Below are 18,097 nucleotides of genomic sequence, written 5' to 3'. Positions count from 1 at the left end.
AAAGTGTGGGGGGGAGCAGAGTAACTTTGGTGGCAGGTTTCTGAAATGGAGAGCAGGATGCTGTCCCTGTCTGGTAGTCTTTGATTTAAGGTATATGAAGGTTTATGTTGAAGGATATCTTTGAAATACTTTTGAGTTTGTGATAACTTTGAGATTGAAAAATGCACTGAATGCAGTCCGTAGGGTACCTGTGTGACATCTGGGTGCATATGGTCTCTGCGAAATGGGCTTGAGCCTTACTCAGCAAACTGGAAGCATGAATTAGTCACAGGAGATGCAAAATTTGGCTACTGAGGGTTGCCTGGATGCGTGCAATAATTTTGTGGGAGAAAGTGGGTTATGCTCAGCTGAGAGATCACCCTCACTGCTCACCTGATCCTAACTCTTACCTACGTGTTTCAGCTCTGAAAAAAGTGGAAAAGGGACCCCAGTGAGAGGCCACCTGGCTCACACCTGGGCAGGACCATTCTGCATTCTCATAGAAGTGGGAATCTTACAGGAAAAATGGTTTTTGGTGCCAGAACTCAAAGCTGTCACTAAGGTCCCCTTCCCACCTGGAGGCTCAGCTTGCTCGCTGGAGGTGCCCGGGCAGCAACTGTGGAACTCCCACTCTTGTGAAGCAGGAGCTTCCTCCTCGCAGGGCTCTGCAGTTATAGCTGGGTGCAGTCCCAGTGAGTGGTGTCAAAGAACAAAGTCCTACTTCCTGTGCTTGAAGGAGCAACTCAAAGCTAATTTCTTCTCTTGGGCTTTCTGGCATCTTTTGTGAGCTTGGGAGACTGCAGCTCCCTGTTAGTGACTGTCCACCAACTTGCTGGTCAGCTGTTTCTGAATGATTCTTCTGCTCCACATTTCAAGTAGTGGTGGTGATGACCTGTAACCACTGTTTGGGGGAACTCTTTGTACTCTTTAGCTTCATTACCTTTCTGGCTGTTCTTTCCCTCCCTCACACCCCCAGTATCTTCACTGGTTTGGGTTGTTTTCTGAAGTAAAAAGCCCTTTCAAGAGGAGAGTGTATGTAGGTCCATATTTGTAGCAGGGATACACTTTTTTTCAAGCTATGTTGTCAACAGCCTACAGCGTGCTATTGTTCATTAGAAGTAAAGTGAAGAGCAAGTGACTACAAATTCAAACTTTCTCCCCCTCAGTTCACTTTCCAGCTGTTATTCAAAAATTTCAAAAAATGATTCCATTTTGTATTTTTAAGAGACAAAACAGTCGTGTTGGTATTCTGACATGTTCTTGACACCCCAACTATCCCTAAGATGTCGTACCAGTTCCCTTAGGAAGCTTCTGGGACATTTGTTGGCTATAATTACTGTTCACCCTCAAGCTTTTCTTCCTGCAGCCTGCCTGTGTTATCTGGGTTCCCCTTTTCCAATTGTTCTTTGTAGCAGGACTACCTCTGTTCCAGGTCCCCAAAGACTTAGAAGTAAGCTGTTCTTTTTCTGATGACGTTTGTTCTGGTACTCCCCCTACGTGAGCTCTGCCGGGCCAGCCAACTCAGCAGCAAGCTCAAGTCACAAGGGTTTTGCTCTGTTTCATACTGATGTCTCTTTTACAGGAGTTATTCAGCGCTGCACTGCTGTAAAGTATCACTACACCTCCAGCTCTCTGCCACGGAACTTACCCATCAACATCACCAACACCATCCGGCAGGATGAGTGGCACGCTCTCCGTAAGTAACCCAAAGCGGAGTACGAGGCTGGATGACTTGTTGCCTTAGATGTCATATCACGTGAGGTGTTGAAACCAGATATCTGTCACTGGTCCCTAACTTATTAGTGAGAATGAGAAAGCAGATGAGAGTATAATTGGAAGAGGCCTTAAGATTTGGAAGGGTTTATGCAGGGGAATTCAGGAATACCAAACTGCATAGTGTGTTGTGAGACAAAATTGTATTCTGGATCTCTTGAGGATAGACCGTTTCTAGCTGGCTCGAAGCCAAGGCACTGTGGCACCATATAACCTGTAAAGAGCTTGTGGTTCTTTTGCATGCATGCAGGCATCTGACACAGCTCTCTGACAACAAGCTCTTTTAGGGAACAGCTCTGTTTGTCTCAACCCACAGGCTGCCTCGTGCCCAGGTCCTTCCCACACAGATGACTGACCTGTAGCCTCTTGATGACCATGATTTAGTCAGGCTTTCCTACTCCTGTTTTTCCCTGTATTTCTTTGGTTGCAGTGGCTCCCATAATTCTTCATGGCCTCAGTTATGTGAGCTGCAGTGCTGTGGAAATCTATAGACAGAACTAGGAGGGGACAAAAACAGCCCTTGTGTTATGGATGAGTGCTGTTTGTATCAGCATTTTTTTTTTTTTTTAAGAACTTGTTACTGTAATTCTTCCCTTCATATTGTATTGATCTTCTGTCTGCTTGTCTTCCCACCATTCCTGTCTTCACCTCACGCCACCTGCCCTCTGTATTTTCAGTATTTTCTTTTAATTCTATTTTCGGCACCCACCCCAAAATGCAAAAAAAACCACATGAACACCAGTTCTTGCAGTGCTAACGTTTGCAAATCATTGCAGAGTTCATAATGTGCCCCTTCTGTCCAATACTATTTGGCTGCACTGCATGTGTTTACTAGAATTGCTCTTGGTCAGCAAAGGAATGCCCTCTAGTTGCATGGTGCCCAGCTGAAGGGAGGCTAGTTGGTTGAGCATAGTGTGCTGTGCAAGATGCCTATCAAGGAAGCTAAAGGAGGAGCACACGCATGTTAAGTAAAAATGTTAGCAACAGCAAGTCCTGTTTGGGTGCCACCATCTTCATTTGATTCTTACTTTTCTGTTTTGTCTTAGATCTGCGGAGGATGACAGCTGGCTTCATTGGCATGGCAGTCTCCATCATCCTGTTTGGGTGGATCATCGGTGTGCTGGGGTGCTGCAAACAGCAGGAGCTCATGCAGTACGTGGCTGGACTACTCTTCCTAATGGGAGGTGAGAGCTTTTCGCTTGTCTTCTGCTCCCGGTGCCACTTCTGGCACCTGGCAGGACCCTGCGGTATATGCACATGAGCTTTCTGCTCTGGAAAGCTGGTGTGTGCCCATAGTCCTCTTGCTTGCTCTGCATACGGCTTGCTGCTCATCTCAGGCAACTTGGTTCATAGATTTCTCTAGGGAATCTTAAAAACAAAACAAATCCAAGTACAGCACCTTTCTGCTGCTCTAAGATGCTTACGTCTTTTGGTAACGGCATCTGTACTTTCACTTGTCCAGCTGAAAAACAAGGAGAGTTTGTTTCTTTACTCGAAAGGAGCACAGCAGCAAGAAATGCACCAAAAAGCTATTGAGATGTTGCAAAGATACAGATTCTTAAATTGCAAGCAATAAATGCAACTTTTCAGTAGCTGCTCATCTTAATTGAAAGGTAGAACTGCTACCTAAGAGGTCAGGTGTCAGCATCTGTAATGGAGGCAAGGAACACAATGGCCTAAGAGTGTTTCTATCCATTAACCAAACAGTTGTGGTAGTCGTTAGTTGCCATGTTGCAAATGGGAGGAATCTTCGTATGAGAATCTTCTCCAGAAGTGTTTTGCACTGGAAGCCAACTTGCTGCTGTGATGTGAAGCCAGTAAGGCTGAAGTTAGCCTCGTGCTGTCCTTGATCATTTCTACATGTTGCTTAGCTGCATGTTTTAATGCTTTTGTTTTAACGTTTTAATGCAGCGAAGGAATAAAGTGGAATGGGTAGACTGGGAACCCTCTGAGTGCTTCTGCACTTAAGCTTTGCTCTGATGGGCATGCTGTCATCAGCACTAAGATGTCATTAGTATTTAGACCCAGAGCCAGGGACAAAATTAACCCGGCCTTGGGTCTATTATTGTCTCAGTTTGACAGGATCCTTTTTGTTAACGTGGATGCTTTGGAGGGTAGAAATCAGCCTGGACCAGCTGTACTTAGGCTAGATCAGGATGAAAGTAGTTTAAGCATAACTCCATAAAAGATGTGAGATTTTTTTTTCCATTAATAAGATAATTAGACAAGATTCTTAGTGTCTAAAAAGCGTTCTGAAGAACTTCAGCCCAGGCTCAGCTGTCCTGTCTCCAGAACAGTTGCCTTGAACCTTCCTATGGTTTCACAGAGATAATGCACTGCAGTTAGTTAATGCTGTAGCAGAACTTTGAGGTAGCACAAGGCAATACCATTGAGAGAGTCTGTGACCCTCGCTGGTATTCTGAAACTTAGCAATGGAGAAGCAGTTGATAAAAGCCCCTGGCACCACAGCTGGCAGCAGTGTGGAAGTTCCCAAAGGAAAGCAAGCAGTGAGTGAGCATTGCAGAACTGGGCTTCAGCTATTTATTTTCCACAGGAGACATTTGTCATTGGAAATAGAGCCTTTGGAGATCTGTTGCATGACAAACTACAAATGACTGAGACTTAAACAGTAACAGAGGGAGCTAAGATAGTACTGATTATTTGGTGTGTGAGATATGCTCTAGTCATGTGTATTTGCCATTCTTTTTCATTTCTTCTTCTGCCTTTTAAAAGTGAGGGGCTAGAAGGGAAAAGGTGTAATCTTTATTTATGAAAATGTACAGCTTTTGAAATACCTGGGCTGGAAGAAGGGAACTAAACAAATGAAAAAAACAGAAACAATCAGAGTAATTAATCTGAGGGCACTGTAGAACCCTCTTGCTTTTCTCCTGCAGGTACCTGTTGCATCATCTCTCTCTGCACGTGCGTAGCTGGGATCAATTTTGAGTTGTCGCGCTACCCTCGCTACGTCTACGGGCTGCCAGAGGACATCAGTCATGGCTATGGCTGGTCCATGTTCTGTGCCTGGGGAGGCCTGGGCCTTACCCTGCTGGCTGGGTTCCTCTGCACTTTGGCCCCGTCCCTCAACACTTCGCGAGCATCCGTACAAAAACCCAGACAAGAGAACGGGGCTGTGTGACCTCGGCGGGGGTGAGGAGAGACTCTGGAAAGCGCAGCCTGGGCAGAGCTGTGGGTTAACACCAGAAGAGGCGGCGTGTCGGTGTGAGGAGCGGTGCCATAGCTGTGGAAATACCGGCCTGGGGGCTGCTGCTACAGACTCCAGCCACGGATATTGCAAGTAACTCCAGGTTTGAATTATTGCCGATTTGCTCATTGATGGTTTAAGGGGGGACAGTTCTGTTTTGTTTTTCTGTTTACAAGGGATTAAGTCCAAGGCTGTGTCTTCTTTTGTGCTGTTTTTTGAACTGTACCTCCATGGTCCTGTTACTGTCCAGTTGTAAGGGATGTTTACTCACCAACTCTATTGCTGCAGGTCTGTGTAACGCAGACCCAAATTAGGGCAAGAAGCTATGTGAAGTTGGCTTGAACACTTTTGCAACAGACTTGTCCAGTGTTGGCTCAGGCCATAATTTCCCAAAAGAACCGTGCCAGGGTTTAGGCCAAAGAATTAGCCCATCATTAGTATTAATTCATCTAAAGCAGAAATCTGTGCTATTCTATGCTGTAGTATCAGTTTTTACTCACCACTAAAGCTGTTTCCAAAAGGAGCCTGCTGTAACTGAGCAGCAAGACTGAAAAATCTCTTACTGGCTTTAGGAAAAGGGGGTAAGTTTTCTTCAGCTTCTTACACAGGTCAGGTTACTCATTTGGCAAACAAAAAACACCTTGTTTCAATGAAGAGATGTATGTAACACGCAGCTTCTAACTATTGTAATACTAGAGGTCAGGATAAAGTACAATATAGTTAGAGCTGCTGGGATCAACCTTCTCCACCCAAGTAACTTGTGGGTACAATTCCTGTTCTGTAAAAGGAGATGAGTTATTCTCCCTGAGCTCAAACAGCAGTACTGCTAGTATCGCAGAATGTACAGCCCCCTCTAATATTAATGTCCAAAGGAACTGCAGTGTGTTTTCCTCAGGAACGTGTGGCTTCTGCTCACTTCACCACTCACCCCTTTACAATGCCAAACACCCCGAGCACAGCACAGCAAGAACACACGTGCTCTGCTGGAACAAGTTCCCTCTCTAGAGTGAGCAGCAGGGGATCTTGGAACCAGTGCAAGTACTATGGCTAACTCAGGAACACCCGCCAAAGTACTCTGGGTGCATTTTTCTTTCATTCATCTATTCTTTCTTTTGTCACATCCCCCGCCCCTCTCCCAAGTGTCCAAAAACTGCACAGGCAAGGATGAGATGGCCAGCATTTGGAGATGTTTACATTGTATTTCAAATACAATACAGTGGCATGTAAGATACTTAATGCTAAAGTCAGTGTATTTATGAAAAGTGTAATTTTTAAATGGAAGTTGTAATTCTCAACTGGCATTAAAACTACTGAAAGACTTGCTCAGTGGATGTAATTGTGAATTCCTTCTTACCGATTACCAGACTGATTTACCACTGCACTCCCATGGTGTCAAAGCTCCCAATGTTAAGTTTAAGCGTAAAAGAAAAAGTTAATTCACGTGTGAGTCCTGTTCACCTCTCCATTGCAGAGCTAAGTGTTTGCTGAAAATTTTTTAAAGATTCTGACAAATCTGCACAGCCTGTTTGCTGACTGCATCTGTAAAACCAGGGGATGCTGTTTGAGCTGCAGATCACGGATTCTAAAGTACACTTACTGCAGTATTACCTGGTGGTCCTCCTGAAGTAGCAGAGCAGGATTTAATCCATGGGCAGCACGATGGGCACTGAGGACAGGAGATTCTTACCTTCCCTTCTGTAGACATAGAACCACTGAATGAGGCAACAGCCCCAACACATCACCATTTTAGAGGAAAAAAATGCTTTATTTTTTCCAGACAGAAAGTAAGTGGTACAGTCCAGACTAGTCCTGTCCTCTGCCATGGCCACTGCCTTGGCTGCGCAGAGATCAGGCATAGTACTGCAGATTGGCTTTTTTCTTTGCTTGAACCTCTAGGATTCCTTCCATGTAATCCTCATGGGTGAGCTCTGTAGCTCCACGGCGGAGGGCAATCATCCCCTGCCCAACAAGACACATTTTAGCAAGGGCAAGTGAGTGCCGTATCAGTTCACATTAATGAACTCCATGCTAGCTTTTTTGCCCTCCTATGTGGAGGTGGTTGGTTGCTGCTGGCTGCCCTAGAGAATTACTTACCGCTTCAACGCATACAGCCTTGCACTGGGCTCCGTTGAAATCATCTGTGCAACGAGCCAGTTCCTCGTAGTTTACATCAGGACTGATTAGAGCAGGGAGAGAAAGAAGTCTGAGAACATGTGCCGAACAGAAGCAGGGTACAGAGCTTCCTTAAACCCAACAGAACTCCCACTACTCCACAGCCCCAAAATACCATCAGCATTAGTGACAAACACAGCCCCAGGTCACACCTATCGCATACCTGACATTCATTTTGCGTGAATGGATCTGCATAATTCTGGCTCTGGCCTCCTCATTAGGCATTGGGAACTCAATCTTGCGATCTAATCGTCCAGAGCGGAGCAAAGCTGGGTCCAAGATATCAACGCGGTTGGTTGCAGCAATCACCTAAGTACAAGTACTGTTATCAGTCAGAGGCACAGACTGGATGCAGACACAGAGGCCTGGAGGACAGGCCTCTCTCGTTCCCCAAGGATCCACCAAGGTTTCTTCCCTTTTACCTCCCCTACTAAAATGCCCTGGCCCTCAGCAGCAATCTGCTAGATCCCAACCTTGACTTGTGTATTGGGCTGGAAACCATCAAGCTGATTAAGCAGCTCCAGCATGGTCCTCTGCACTTCCCGATCACCAGCCTTTTCACTATCAAACCTGAGGAGTAAATGAGGGTAAAACAAAATGATCAGCTGGACCCTGATCACCCCACCCTTATGTTTTTAATCACACAAAAAACCAGAATGACCGCATTTCACACTCCTTGGTTAAGCTCTCCCAAATTCCTCCTTGATACCTTGAACACTGCAACTAGAACTGTCAGCAGCATCCAAGTCTTCTTATGTCCTTAGAGCTGAATGGAGCTAACACTGTCCAGGCCTAAGCAGTAAATGAGAGTGAACATTTCCTATGCCTGGTGCACTTACCAGTGAACAGCTCTGTGTTGCAGCAGACAACTGGATGGATCTCCAGGCTCACACATTTCACTCAAGCACACGTTCTTTGAGCCCAAGGATTGTGGCGAGTGCAGTATCTGTGATTTACCCTCTTTCTATTGTAGGCCATGCATTAAGCTTGACTTCCCTTGTGTACTCAGGCAGAGGGCACAGCTAGGCAGCTCCTAAGAGCTTCGCAACACAGCCTGTATCTCACCTTTTAGTGCCAATGGCATCCAGTTCATCAATAAAGATAATGGAAGGAGCTTTTTCCTTGGCTAGAGCAAAAGCATCTCGTACCAGCTTGGCTCCATCACCGATGAACATCTGCACAAGTTGTGGCCCTGCAAGTTTCAGGAATGTAGCCTGGGAAGTGAAAGACAATCCTATGTCTAGGTTTTGGTGGGTTTTTTGTTTTTTTTTTTTTCCAGTAGTGCCAGACCTGAATACTACAGATAAGCCTTAATTAAAACAACCAAGTAAACAAACAAGTCCCAACCCTCATAACACCAGCTTATAGGTAAAATTCCCTTTTCCCTTGGAGATGTTGCCTCTTTCATCTTCAGGTACTATTCTACCACAGCATAAGTATTCAAAGGTTCCTTTTACCTTGGTCTGGGCAGCACATGCTCGAGCTAGAAGCGTCTTCCCTGTTCCTGGAGGCCCGTACATAAGGACTCCTTTGGGAGGCTGTATACCCAAGTTTTCAAATTTCTCCTTATGATTCATTGGCAGGACGATGGCCTCCACGAGCTACAGCAAAATGAAAATGTTAAGTCAAAACCAAACTTCACAAATCCAGGCTGCCCGTTTTAGGAATTTCAAAGCCCGCTGTCCTCATTCACACTGGTATCACCTCTTGGATTTGTTTATCAAGCCCCCCGATGTCGCTGTACTGCTCTGTGGGTCTCTCATCCACTTCCATGGCCTTCACCCGTGAATCATATTCAGTAGGCAGAGTCTCCAAAATCAAGTAAGAGTCCTTGTTCACACCCTGCAAACACAAGTTCTTTGCTTTGAACAGGCCTTTCAGATAGCAATCAAAGCACACAAAATCAGAGGTGATCCACCAGGCCACTAGGATGCAGGTATGACGAGCTCTAACACTAGCATTCATCAGATTGCAACAGTTTGGCAAAGTGGACAACACAACAACTGATCTGGCACATTTTAGAAGGGGCCCAATATACCACCAGGTAGATAGCTAAATTTGGGGCACTTAACTGTCTGTATAAATAGGCTCTCCAACACTATTTTTCTATACTACAAATATTATTGAAGCCATATTTTTTTTTTAAATCAAAATTTTAGTACAAAAATGATCTCAGAAGGATCTGAACAGACTGTATCCTTTCTAAAGGAAGAGGCATATGCAATTTTCTGGCCAACATCAAAGTTAACAGTCACAACATTACTCACCACTAGATCTCCAGGCTTCAACTTCTCAGCATCAACCAACCCGATAACAGGCAGGAAATACGTCTACAGGACAGGAATTAAAGTAAGCAAAGCCAGCTGTACTAGGACAAGGACCTTTCCAGCACTCATAGAATCAAAGAATCTGTGAACCTGTGCTGGTTGTAACCAATGACTGCATTGTCTTTCAAGTGTTTCTCAGTAATTTCCAGAATAATCTTTTCCATGATTTTACCAGGCAGTGACAGGCCTGTAAATACCAAGCCCTTCTTTGTTGTCCTTCCTGAAAATTAGGACAATATTTGCCAGCTTCTAGCCAAATGAGACCTCTGCAGATTCCCAGGATCACTGAAAAAATACTCATGAAGGTCTCGTGGTGACATCAGCCAGCTCTCGGAGTACCCTGGGATGAATCCCACTGGGCCCCATAGGCTTATGTTCATTCAGCTGGAGCAGCAAATCCCAAACAAGTTCAGAGTTGGCTGGGAGTTGACTGTTCCCCTTAGTCATTGTCCCACACTTCAGGGCTCTGGAGGCCCCATCATCAGTGTTAAATACAGAGCTGAAGAAGGCATTAAACATCCCTGCTTTATTTACATCACTATTTGCCAGGTGACCAACCTCACCAAGTAACGGACCAGAGTAGCTTCTGGCTGCTCCTCACACCTAACTGGACACATGGCTCTTACCTGGCGTGTAGAGGTCTTGATAACAGCACACTTGCCCTTTCTCTGGGAATCCAGGTCAATATTTGCTCCATCCTCCTCCTGGTCGTTGGGGTCAACATCCAATAGCTGAAAACCAGAGTGAAAATCTTCCCTATAGTGTAATCAGACTAGTGGCTTCCAAGTAACATGGAATATAAAAAATAAAAGTTCCCATTTTCCATTTGCAGTAGAATCTTGAAAGCACTGAAGTACCTTATAAAAATTTATCTTTTCCTTTCCTCATGCAGCAGCACACAATAGATCAGAAAAAGACACTATACGGCCCAGAACAAAGCAGTAGCTAATGGCACTGATTTCTTTCCTCCTTACAGCATCTTACATTAAGTTCTAAAACACTAATACCAACCTATCCCTGTTTTCCAAAATTGAAAATCGGCTACGCTTTAGAAAAATCAGATAAATAAATTGATTCACAAAAAGGACATCATGTAATATCTGGACTTTCCAAGGACATTTGCAAAGTTTCTATGTTTCTATAGAATCATAGAATCGTAAATGTAGGAAAAGACGCTAAGATCACCAAGTCCAGCCATCAGCCCATCCCTACCATGTCCACTAACCACATCCACAGGCTTCTTTTTTGGTGCGGGACTCAGCACAGAGAAGCATACTGCAGTGCGGCAGTGAATTTGCCTCAGCTGCTTGAGGGTTAGCACAGAGCAGCTGTCGGGTGCCATTGTTTTCTGCGTGGCAGCAACCCTCTGATGTCCAGGGGCAGAGCTAGGAGCCGTAGCGGCCTTGCCCTCCGTGCTTAAAGTCTGCAGGGGCGCAGCGACTTGGGGACGCAGTGCAGCAGTATCTCAGTCCACTAGTAGGTACCTATTGGCTGCCTCCCAGTCAGCATACTCCAGCATGGCCTCCACTAGGCAGAGAAGTCGAGTGAGAAAGACAGTGGTGACTCAGACTGAGTCCCTGCCTAAGGATGTGGCAGTTCAAGTCTCTGGGTGCAGCAAGTCCTGAGTTTGTTGCTGCTAGTGAAGGGGGGGCAGGGACTCCAGCTGTGCAAGGTGCGAGCAGGAGGATGACCTGCTCAGTATGGTGGTGGAACTCAAGAAGGAGGTTGAGAGATTACGAACCATCCGAGAGTGTGACCGGAAGATAGACTGGTGGAGTAACTCCCTGTGAGAGAGATACCAGGGTGATACCCACAGGCGGTGGTGGAACCCCTGCCCTGCCACTGCCAAACAGAGAGAGGTAGTTTGAGAGAAGAAGAAGAGTGGAAGCAGGTAACAGCTCGGAGACATAGGAAACCCTCATCCTGACCATGCTCGCTCCCCTGATACCTCTGCAAAATAGCTTTGAGGCCCTGGAACTTGAGGGTGAGTGGGAGGTCCACCTGTAAGTTGTCTCTGGTGAACCAGTCGACCCTCCACCTGGAAGGAAAGGAGGGTGGTTGCCGTAGGCAACTCCCTTCTGAGTGGCATGGAGAGCCCTATATGTTGGCCTGACCCCACCCATAGGGAACTGTGCTGCCTCCCTAGGGCACGAGTCAGGGACATCTCTAGAAAGCTTTCCTGGTTTTATTCGCCCATCTGATTACTATCCCTTATTGGTAGTTCAGGTCAGCAGTGATGATGCTGCTGAGAGAACCTGAGGACTATCAAAAATGACCTCAAGGGACTGGGGAGGGTATACCTGATGGAGCAGCCGTGCAGGTGGTTTTCTCTTCTATCCCTTCAGTGGCAGGGAAGAATACTGAAAGGATCAAAAAAACCCTCCTCATAAATAAATGGCTAAGAGGTTGGTCCAAACACAAGAATTTTGTATTTTTTGACCATGGGGCAATTTACTCAGCACCTGGCATGACAGCTCTGTGAGATGGAACTCACCTGTCCGCAAGGGGTAAAAGGATCCTAGCCCAGGAACTGGCAGGACTCATTGAAAGGTGTTTAAACTAGGTAAGAAGGGGGAAGGGGACAAAATGAGGGCCACTGGGGCTGAGCAGGTAGTTTGAGGCTCAAAACAGAGCTTGATGGGTGATGTAGGTGGAGTTCAAAGGGATGGAGGGGGCAGGGCGATGCTACTTCCCCTAAAGTGCCCGTACGCTAATGTGCGCAGTATGGGAAATAAACAGGAAGAGCTGGAGATCTGCATGTAGTCGCATGGCCACGATCTCGCTGCGATCACAGAGATGTAGTGGAACAGCTCACATGACTGGAATGTTGTCATGGAGGGCTACGTGCTTTTTAGGAAAGATCAGCTGGCAAGGCAGGGTGGTAGAGTTGCTCTTTATGCGAGAGAGCAGCTAGAATGTATTGAACTCCACCTGAGGGAGAGTGGTGTAGCAGTGGAGAGCTTGTAGTTGAGAATCAAGGGGCAGGCTGGTATGGGTGACACTGTTGTGGGCATGTACTACAGGCCCCCTGATCAGGAGGAGGTTGATGATGCCTTCCATAAGCAACTGGAAGTAGCGTCATGATCCCAGGCGCTGGTGCTTATGTGGGACTTCAATTATCCAGATATTTGCTGGATAAGTAACATGGCCAGGCACGCGCGGTCCAGACAGTTCCTGCAACTTTCTGATGCAGGTGGTGGAGGAACCGACAAGGGGAGGGGTGTTGCTGGATCTTATTCTCACTAATAAGGAAGGGCTTGTCAAGGAAATAAAGGTCGGGGGCAGCTTGTGTTGTACTGACCACGAGATGGTGGAGTTCAAGATCTTGATGGAAGAAGCAAAGCAAAAAGTAGGATTGCTACCCTGAACTTCAGGAGAGCCAACTTTGATCTCTTTCGGGACCTACATGGAGCTATCCTGTGGGCTAGGGTGTTAGAAGGTAAGGGTGTCTGTGAGAGCTGGTCAGCATTTAAACAGCTCTTCTTCCAAGCTCAGGATCGGCGCGTCCCTGTGAGCAAGAAATCAGGAAAGGGTGGCAGGAGACCTGTGTAGATGAGCAAGGAGCTCGTGCACAAACTCAAAGGGAAGAAGAAGGTCCATGAAATGTGGAAAAAGAGTCTGACCACTTGGGAAGAATATAGAAATGTTGGAATTGAATTTGGCAAAGGTGATAAAGGATAATAAAAAAGGAGGAATAATTGCATGCACGGGTACAGGTTGGGGGATGACCAGCTGGAGAGGAGCTCTGCAGAAAGGGACCTGGGTGTCCTGGTGGACAACAGGTTGGCCATGAGCCAGCAGTGTGCCCTAGTGGTCAAAAAAGGCCAATGGCATTCTGGGGTGCACTAAAAAGAGTGTAGCCAGCAGGTCGAGGGAGGTGATCCTCCCCCTCTACTCTGCCCTGGTAAGGCCTCATCTGGAGTACTGTGTCCAGTCCTGGCCTCCCCAACAGGGATCTCTTGGAAAGAGTCCAGCAGAGGGCCACAAAGATGGTGAAGGGCCTGGAGCAGCTCCCCTATGAAGAAAGGCTAAGTGAACTGGTCTGTTTAGCCTTGAGAAAAGACGACTGAGAGGGGACCTGATCCAGGTCTATAAATATCGAAGGTGTGGGGGGCAGAGTGGCGAGGCCAGACTCTTTTCAGCAGTGTGTGGAGACGGGACAAGGGGAAACGGCCAGAAACTGCAACATAGGAAGTTCTGCACAAATGTGCGCAAGAACTTCTTTACGGTGAGGGTGACGGAGCACTGGAACAGGCTGCCCAGGGGGGTTGTGGAGTCTCCTTCTCTGGAAATATTCAAGTCTTGCCTGGACGCCTACCTGTGCAACCTGGTGTAGGGAACCTGCTTTGGCAGGGGGGTTGGACTCGATGATCTCTGGAGGAACCTTTCAACCCCTACGATTCTGTGATCCACACACTTCTTGAAAAACTGCCATGGACGGTGACTCCACCACCTCCCTGGGCAGCCCATTCAAGTGCCTCACCACTCCTTCTGATTAGAAATTTTTCCTAATATCCAACCTGAGCCTCACCTGACACAATTTGAGGCCATCAGCTCTTATCTTAAAATACCAATGCAATTAAGGGATAGAAGCTGCAACAGGGCTAGCAAGTCCCTGAGCTTGCAGGGACTGCTCCCTAAATGAGTATTAGTTATGACGAAAACACTTGAGAATTTGTTAATTCCAGTCCATTCTCTTCTTTCTTTTTAAGAGTTACTTGTGTTACTTGTGTAACTCTTAAAAATCTTTTTAATTAAAATCTCTTAATTACTGTTATTTTAACTGTAGAACTCGTCTTCTTGCAAAGCTGGCAAGAGTGTACAGATATACAAGTAGCAGACCCATTGCTTCTCAATCACTCTGCTATATTTCATGTACTCAGGTCTATACTAAGTGAGGCTGTCACCTCCAACAGTCGTGTTAAGGACAGAAGCTAATATCTTCCCAAGAAATGACCCTGACATGAAGTGGGCAAGTGATAAGCACTTCCAGGTCACAAATAAAATCCATCAGAAAAACATGGAAGTCTTGACTTCAGGATCATAAATAGTCTGACAACAAGCCACGTCTCCAACTACCAATGGGCTCCCTATCCCTTCCCCCTCCTGACACAAATGGTGTATGCTTCTTTCCTTGCTCCAGGAATGCACTCACCTCAATAACATTTGAGACAAGGTACGGCAGAGTTTTGTTCACTTTGATCTTCTCACTGTTCTCTTTGATCTTATCTTTCATGGCCTGAAGCTCGTGGGTCACTCTCAGCACTTCGCTCTTCATGATCTGGAATCAGTTCACAGAAGAAAGAGGTAGAAATCAGAACAGCGTGGCAACATATAATTTATATTATTCTGGGAGTAAAATAATTATAAAAATGTAAGGCTGAGACGACAATGGAAAAAAAGAAAAGAGTAACATAAAAATAGAAAAAGTCACCAAATTAGCCTAAGTAATATCTACCACTAATTTCGTCCCAGTGTCACTGGATACATTTACCCTGATCGAAACATCAGCTCACAGGTTTGCAATGTGGCCTAGATAAAGCAAATGTTTGTGGTTTTTTTAATGTATGTACATACATACAGATATACATATACACACAAACATATATAGCATTGCAGAATCATTACAGTTGAAAAGACCACTAAGATCACCAAGTCCAACCATCAGCCCATCCCCACCGTGTCCGCTAACCACATCCCTCAGTGTCACATCCACATTCTTGAAAGGCACCATGGATGGTGACTCCACCACCTCCCTGGGCAGCCTGTTCCAATGCCTCACCGCTGTTTCTAAGAAACTTTCCCTAATACTCAACCTTAACCTCGCCTGGCACAACTTAAGGCCATTACCTGGGAAGAGGCCAACCCTGACTCGATACAACTTCCCTTCAGGTACTTTCAGAGAGCAATGAGGTCTCCCCTGAGCCCCTTCTACAGACCGAACAATCCCAGTTCCCTTAGCTGCTCCTCATAAGATGTTCTAACCCTCCACTAGTTTCACTGCCTTTTTCTGGACATGCTCTGGATGCCCGTGCTGAGCACACAGAGACAATCACCTTCCTCCTCCTGCTGGCAACACTATTTCTGATACAAGCCAGGATGCCTTTGGCCTTCTTGGCCACCTGAGCACACTGCTGGCTCTTGTTCAGCCAGCTGTCAGCTAACCCCCAGATCCTCTTTCCCCACACAGCTTTCCAGCCTCTGTACCCCAAGCCTGTGGTGATGCATGGGTTTGCTGTGACCAAAGAACAGGAACCAGCAATTAGTCTTGCTAATGCTCATATAATTGGCCTCAGTCCACTGATCCAGCCTGCCCAGCAGATCCCTCTGCAGGGCCTTCCCACATTCAAGAGATGAACACTTCCTCCCAACTTGGTGCCATATAACAGCTCAGTGATGGTGCACTCAATTCCCTTGTCTATATCAACAATAAAGATACAGACCAGGACCAGCCCCGGTACTGACCCCTGAGGAACACCACAGTGACCAGCTGTCAGTTGCATTTAACTCCATTCACCATCACACTCTGAGCCTAGCCATCTACACAGTTTTTTATCCAGTGAAAAGCACGCCTGTCCAAGCCATGGGCTGCCAGCTTCTCCAGGAGAATGCCGTGGGAGCAGTCAAAGGCTTTACTGAAGTCTAGGTAGATTACATGCTCAGCATTTCCCTTATCCACTAAGTGGGTCACAGAAGATGATCAGGTTGGTCAAGCAGTACCTGCCTGTTGGCTAGGAACGATCCCCTGTTTGTCCTGCACACGCCACATGATCACACTCAAAATCTGCTCCATGAGCTTTCCCAATACTGAGGTCAGGCCAATAGGTCTATAGTTCCCAGATCATCCTTCTGACCCTTCCTGCAGATGGGCATTAATAGGTCTTCATCTGTTTGGAACTTCCCTGTTTGACCAGGACCGCTGATAAATATGGAAAGTAGCTTAGCAGTCACTTATACTAGCTCCCTTTGCACCCTTGGGTGCATCCTCTCCAGCCCCACAGACTTGTGACAGTCCAGGTGAAGCAGCAAGTTGCTAACTGTTTCCTCCTGAATTCTGGGGAGTTTATCCTGCTCCCCATTCCTGTCTTCCAGATCAAGGGGCTGAGCACCCTGAGGATAACAGGCCTGACTATTAAAGACAGATGTGAAGAAGACATGGAGAATCTCAGCCTTTTCCTCATCCTCAGGGACAACATTCCCCACCACATTAAAAAAAAAAAAAAAGCAGAAGATTCTCCTTGGCCCTCCTCTTGCTGTTAACATATTTCTCATGAAACGTTTTTTTTTTCCATTTTTTATCATCTTTAACAATGGTGGTCAGATTAAGCTCCTGCTGGGCTTTAGCTTTTCTAATTTTCACTCCACATACCCTAGCAACAACCTAGTACTCTTCTTGAGATGCCTGACCCTTCTTTCAGAGATGGCAAACTGTCTTTTTTTCCCAGACTCTCAGCAAAAGCTGACTGTCAGCCAGGACAATTTTCAGCTCAGCTTAGGCACAGGGGGACAAGCCTGTTACTGCATCTTTAAGATTTCCTTCCTCAAGAATGTCCAGTCTTCCTGGACATCTCTGCCCTTCAGGACTGACTCCCAAGGGATTCTCTCAACCAGCATCCTAAAGAGTTTAAAATCTTCCCTCCCGAAGCCCAAAGTAGCAGCTTTGGTGAACCCCCACTCCTGACTTCACCAATAAGAGAACTCAATCATATTGTGCTCATTATGCCTAGGGCAGCTTCTGACCACATCTCCCACTGGTCCTTCTCTGTTTGTAAACAGCAGGTCTCACAGAGCACCTCCCTGGTAGGCTTTCTTACCAGCTGTGTCAGGAAGTATTTTTTACACAGTTCACAAACCTCCCAAACTGCTTACACTGGGCTGTATCATATTTCCAGCAAATATCAAGTAAGTTGAAGTCCTTTGCAAGAACAAGTGTTAGCGACTGCGTGACTTCTGCCAGCTGTTTCTGTAACAGATGCACACTGGGATGCCAGCTTTGTTGTCCTTCCCCCTGATCCTTACCCACAAGGGCTTGATATTATTTCCAGCATTAAGCTCTACAACATCAAAACACTCCCAAACATGAAGATCCACTCCATTGCACCTCCATCCTTGCCTATCCCTCCTACAGAGCTTATAGCCCTCCACTGCAGCACTCCAGTCCTGGGAATGTTCCCACCATGTTTCAGTCATGGTGACTAAGTTGTACTTTTCCTGCTGCGCAGTGGCTTCATTTTTTTTTGTTATCCATGCTGTGTGCACTAGTGTAGATACACTTCAGCTAGGCTGTCAGTCTCACCCTAGCCCTGGCATGCTGCCCCTAGGCTCATCTCTAGCAAGCCTGATTTTTTTCCTCTTTCCCCTTCAAATCTAGTTTAAAGCCCTCTCAGCGAGCCACATTAACTGCTGGGCTAGGATCCTTTTCCCCCTTTGAGTCAAGTAGACCCCATCTGTTATCAGTAGGCCTGGTTCTGAGTAAACTAACCTATGATTTAAAAAAAAAAACAACCAAAAACCAAACCACCCCTCGATTGCACCATCCTAGATATACAGACATAGATAGAATACACAGACTAAATAAAACAATACACACGTGCACATTTATATGCATCCATATAGAAATTATCTGTTGCTGAGTTTAAAG

The 18,097-nt window shown here is 46.2% G+C and overlaps 2 protein-coding genes across 2 annotated transcripts; one reads left to right on the top strand and one right to left on the bottom strand.

The window, feature by feature from the left end:
- Positions 1–1,458: 1,458 nt before the first annotated feature.
- On the top strand, positions 1,459–5,392 carry LOC100551155 (transmembrane protein 178B-like; the record flags this gene model as incomplete). The annotated part of the gene is made up of 3 exons (XM_010711433.3): positions 1,459–1,675; positions 2,799–2,936; positions 4,647–5,392. Coding segments are annotated over 3 exons (600 nt in total), but the record flags the coding sequence as incomplete, so codon positions are not given.
- Positions 5,393–6,701: 1,309 nt separating this feature from the next.
- On the bottom strand, positions 6,702–14,761 carry PSMC3 (proteasome 26S subunit, ATPase 3). The gene is made up of 10 exons (XM_010711376.2): positions 14,612–14,761; positions 10,083–10,187; positions 9,397–9,459; positions 8,834–8,971; positions 8,587–8,730; positions 8,195–8,343; positions 7,603–7,699; positions 7,293–7,438; positions 7,052–7,133; positions 6,702–6,916 (listed from the first exon to the last, which is right to left on the bottom strand). Exons 1-10 carry the CDS (start codon positions 14,732–14,734, stop codon positions 6,806–6,808), a joined length of 1,158 nt encoding a protein of 385 aa, XP_010709678.1. The 5' UTR covers positions 14,735–14,761; the 3' UTR covers positions 6,702–6,805.
- Between the last annotated feature and the right edge of the window lie 3,336 nt (positions 14,762–18,097).

This window comes from Meleagris gallopavo, chromosome 5 (genome assembly GCF_000146605.3).
Source record: "Meleagris gallopavo isolate NT-WF06-2002-E0010 breed Aviagen turkey brand Nicholas breeding stock chromosome 5, Turkey_5.1, whole genome shotgun sequence".
Taxonomy (NCBI): domain Eukaryota; kingdom Metazoa; phylum Chordata; class Aves; order Galliformes; family Phasianidae; genus Meleagris; species Meleagris gallopavo.
The sequence above is the reverse complement of the archived record's forward strand: the minus strand, read 5'-3'. Positions and strand labels throughout refer to the sequence as shown.

Bases quoted from the DNA above. Each gene is read 5' to 3' on its own strand.
- PSMC3 (XM_010711376.2), bottom strand. From the start codon at position 14,734: ATGAAGAGCGAAGTGCTGAGAGTGACCCACGAGCTTCAGGCCATGAAA. The intron at 8,972-9,396 runs GTGAGTAATGTT...TTGTGTTTGCAG, and splicing joins TGAAGCCTGGAGATCTAGTG to GGTGTGAACAAGGACTCTTA. The intron at 7,439-7,602 runs GTTGGGATCTAG...ACTTGTACTTAG, and splicing joins AGCCCAATACACAAGTCAAG to GTGATTGCTGCAACCAACCG.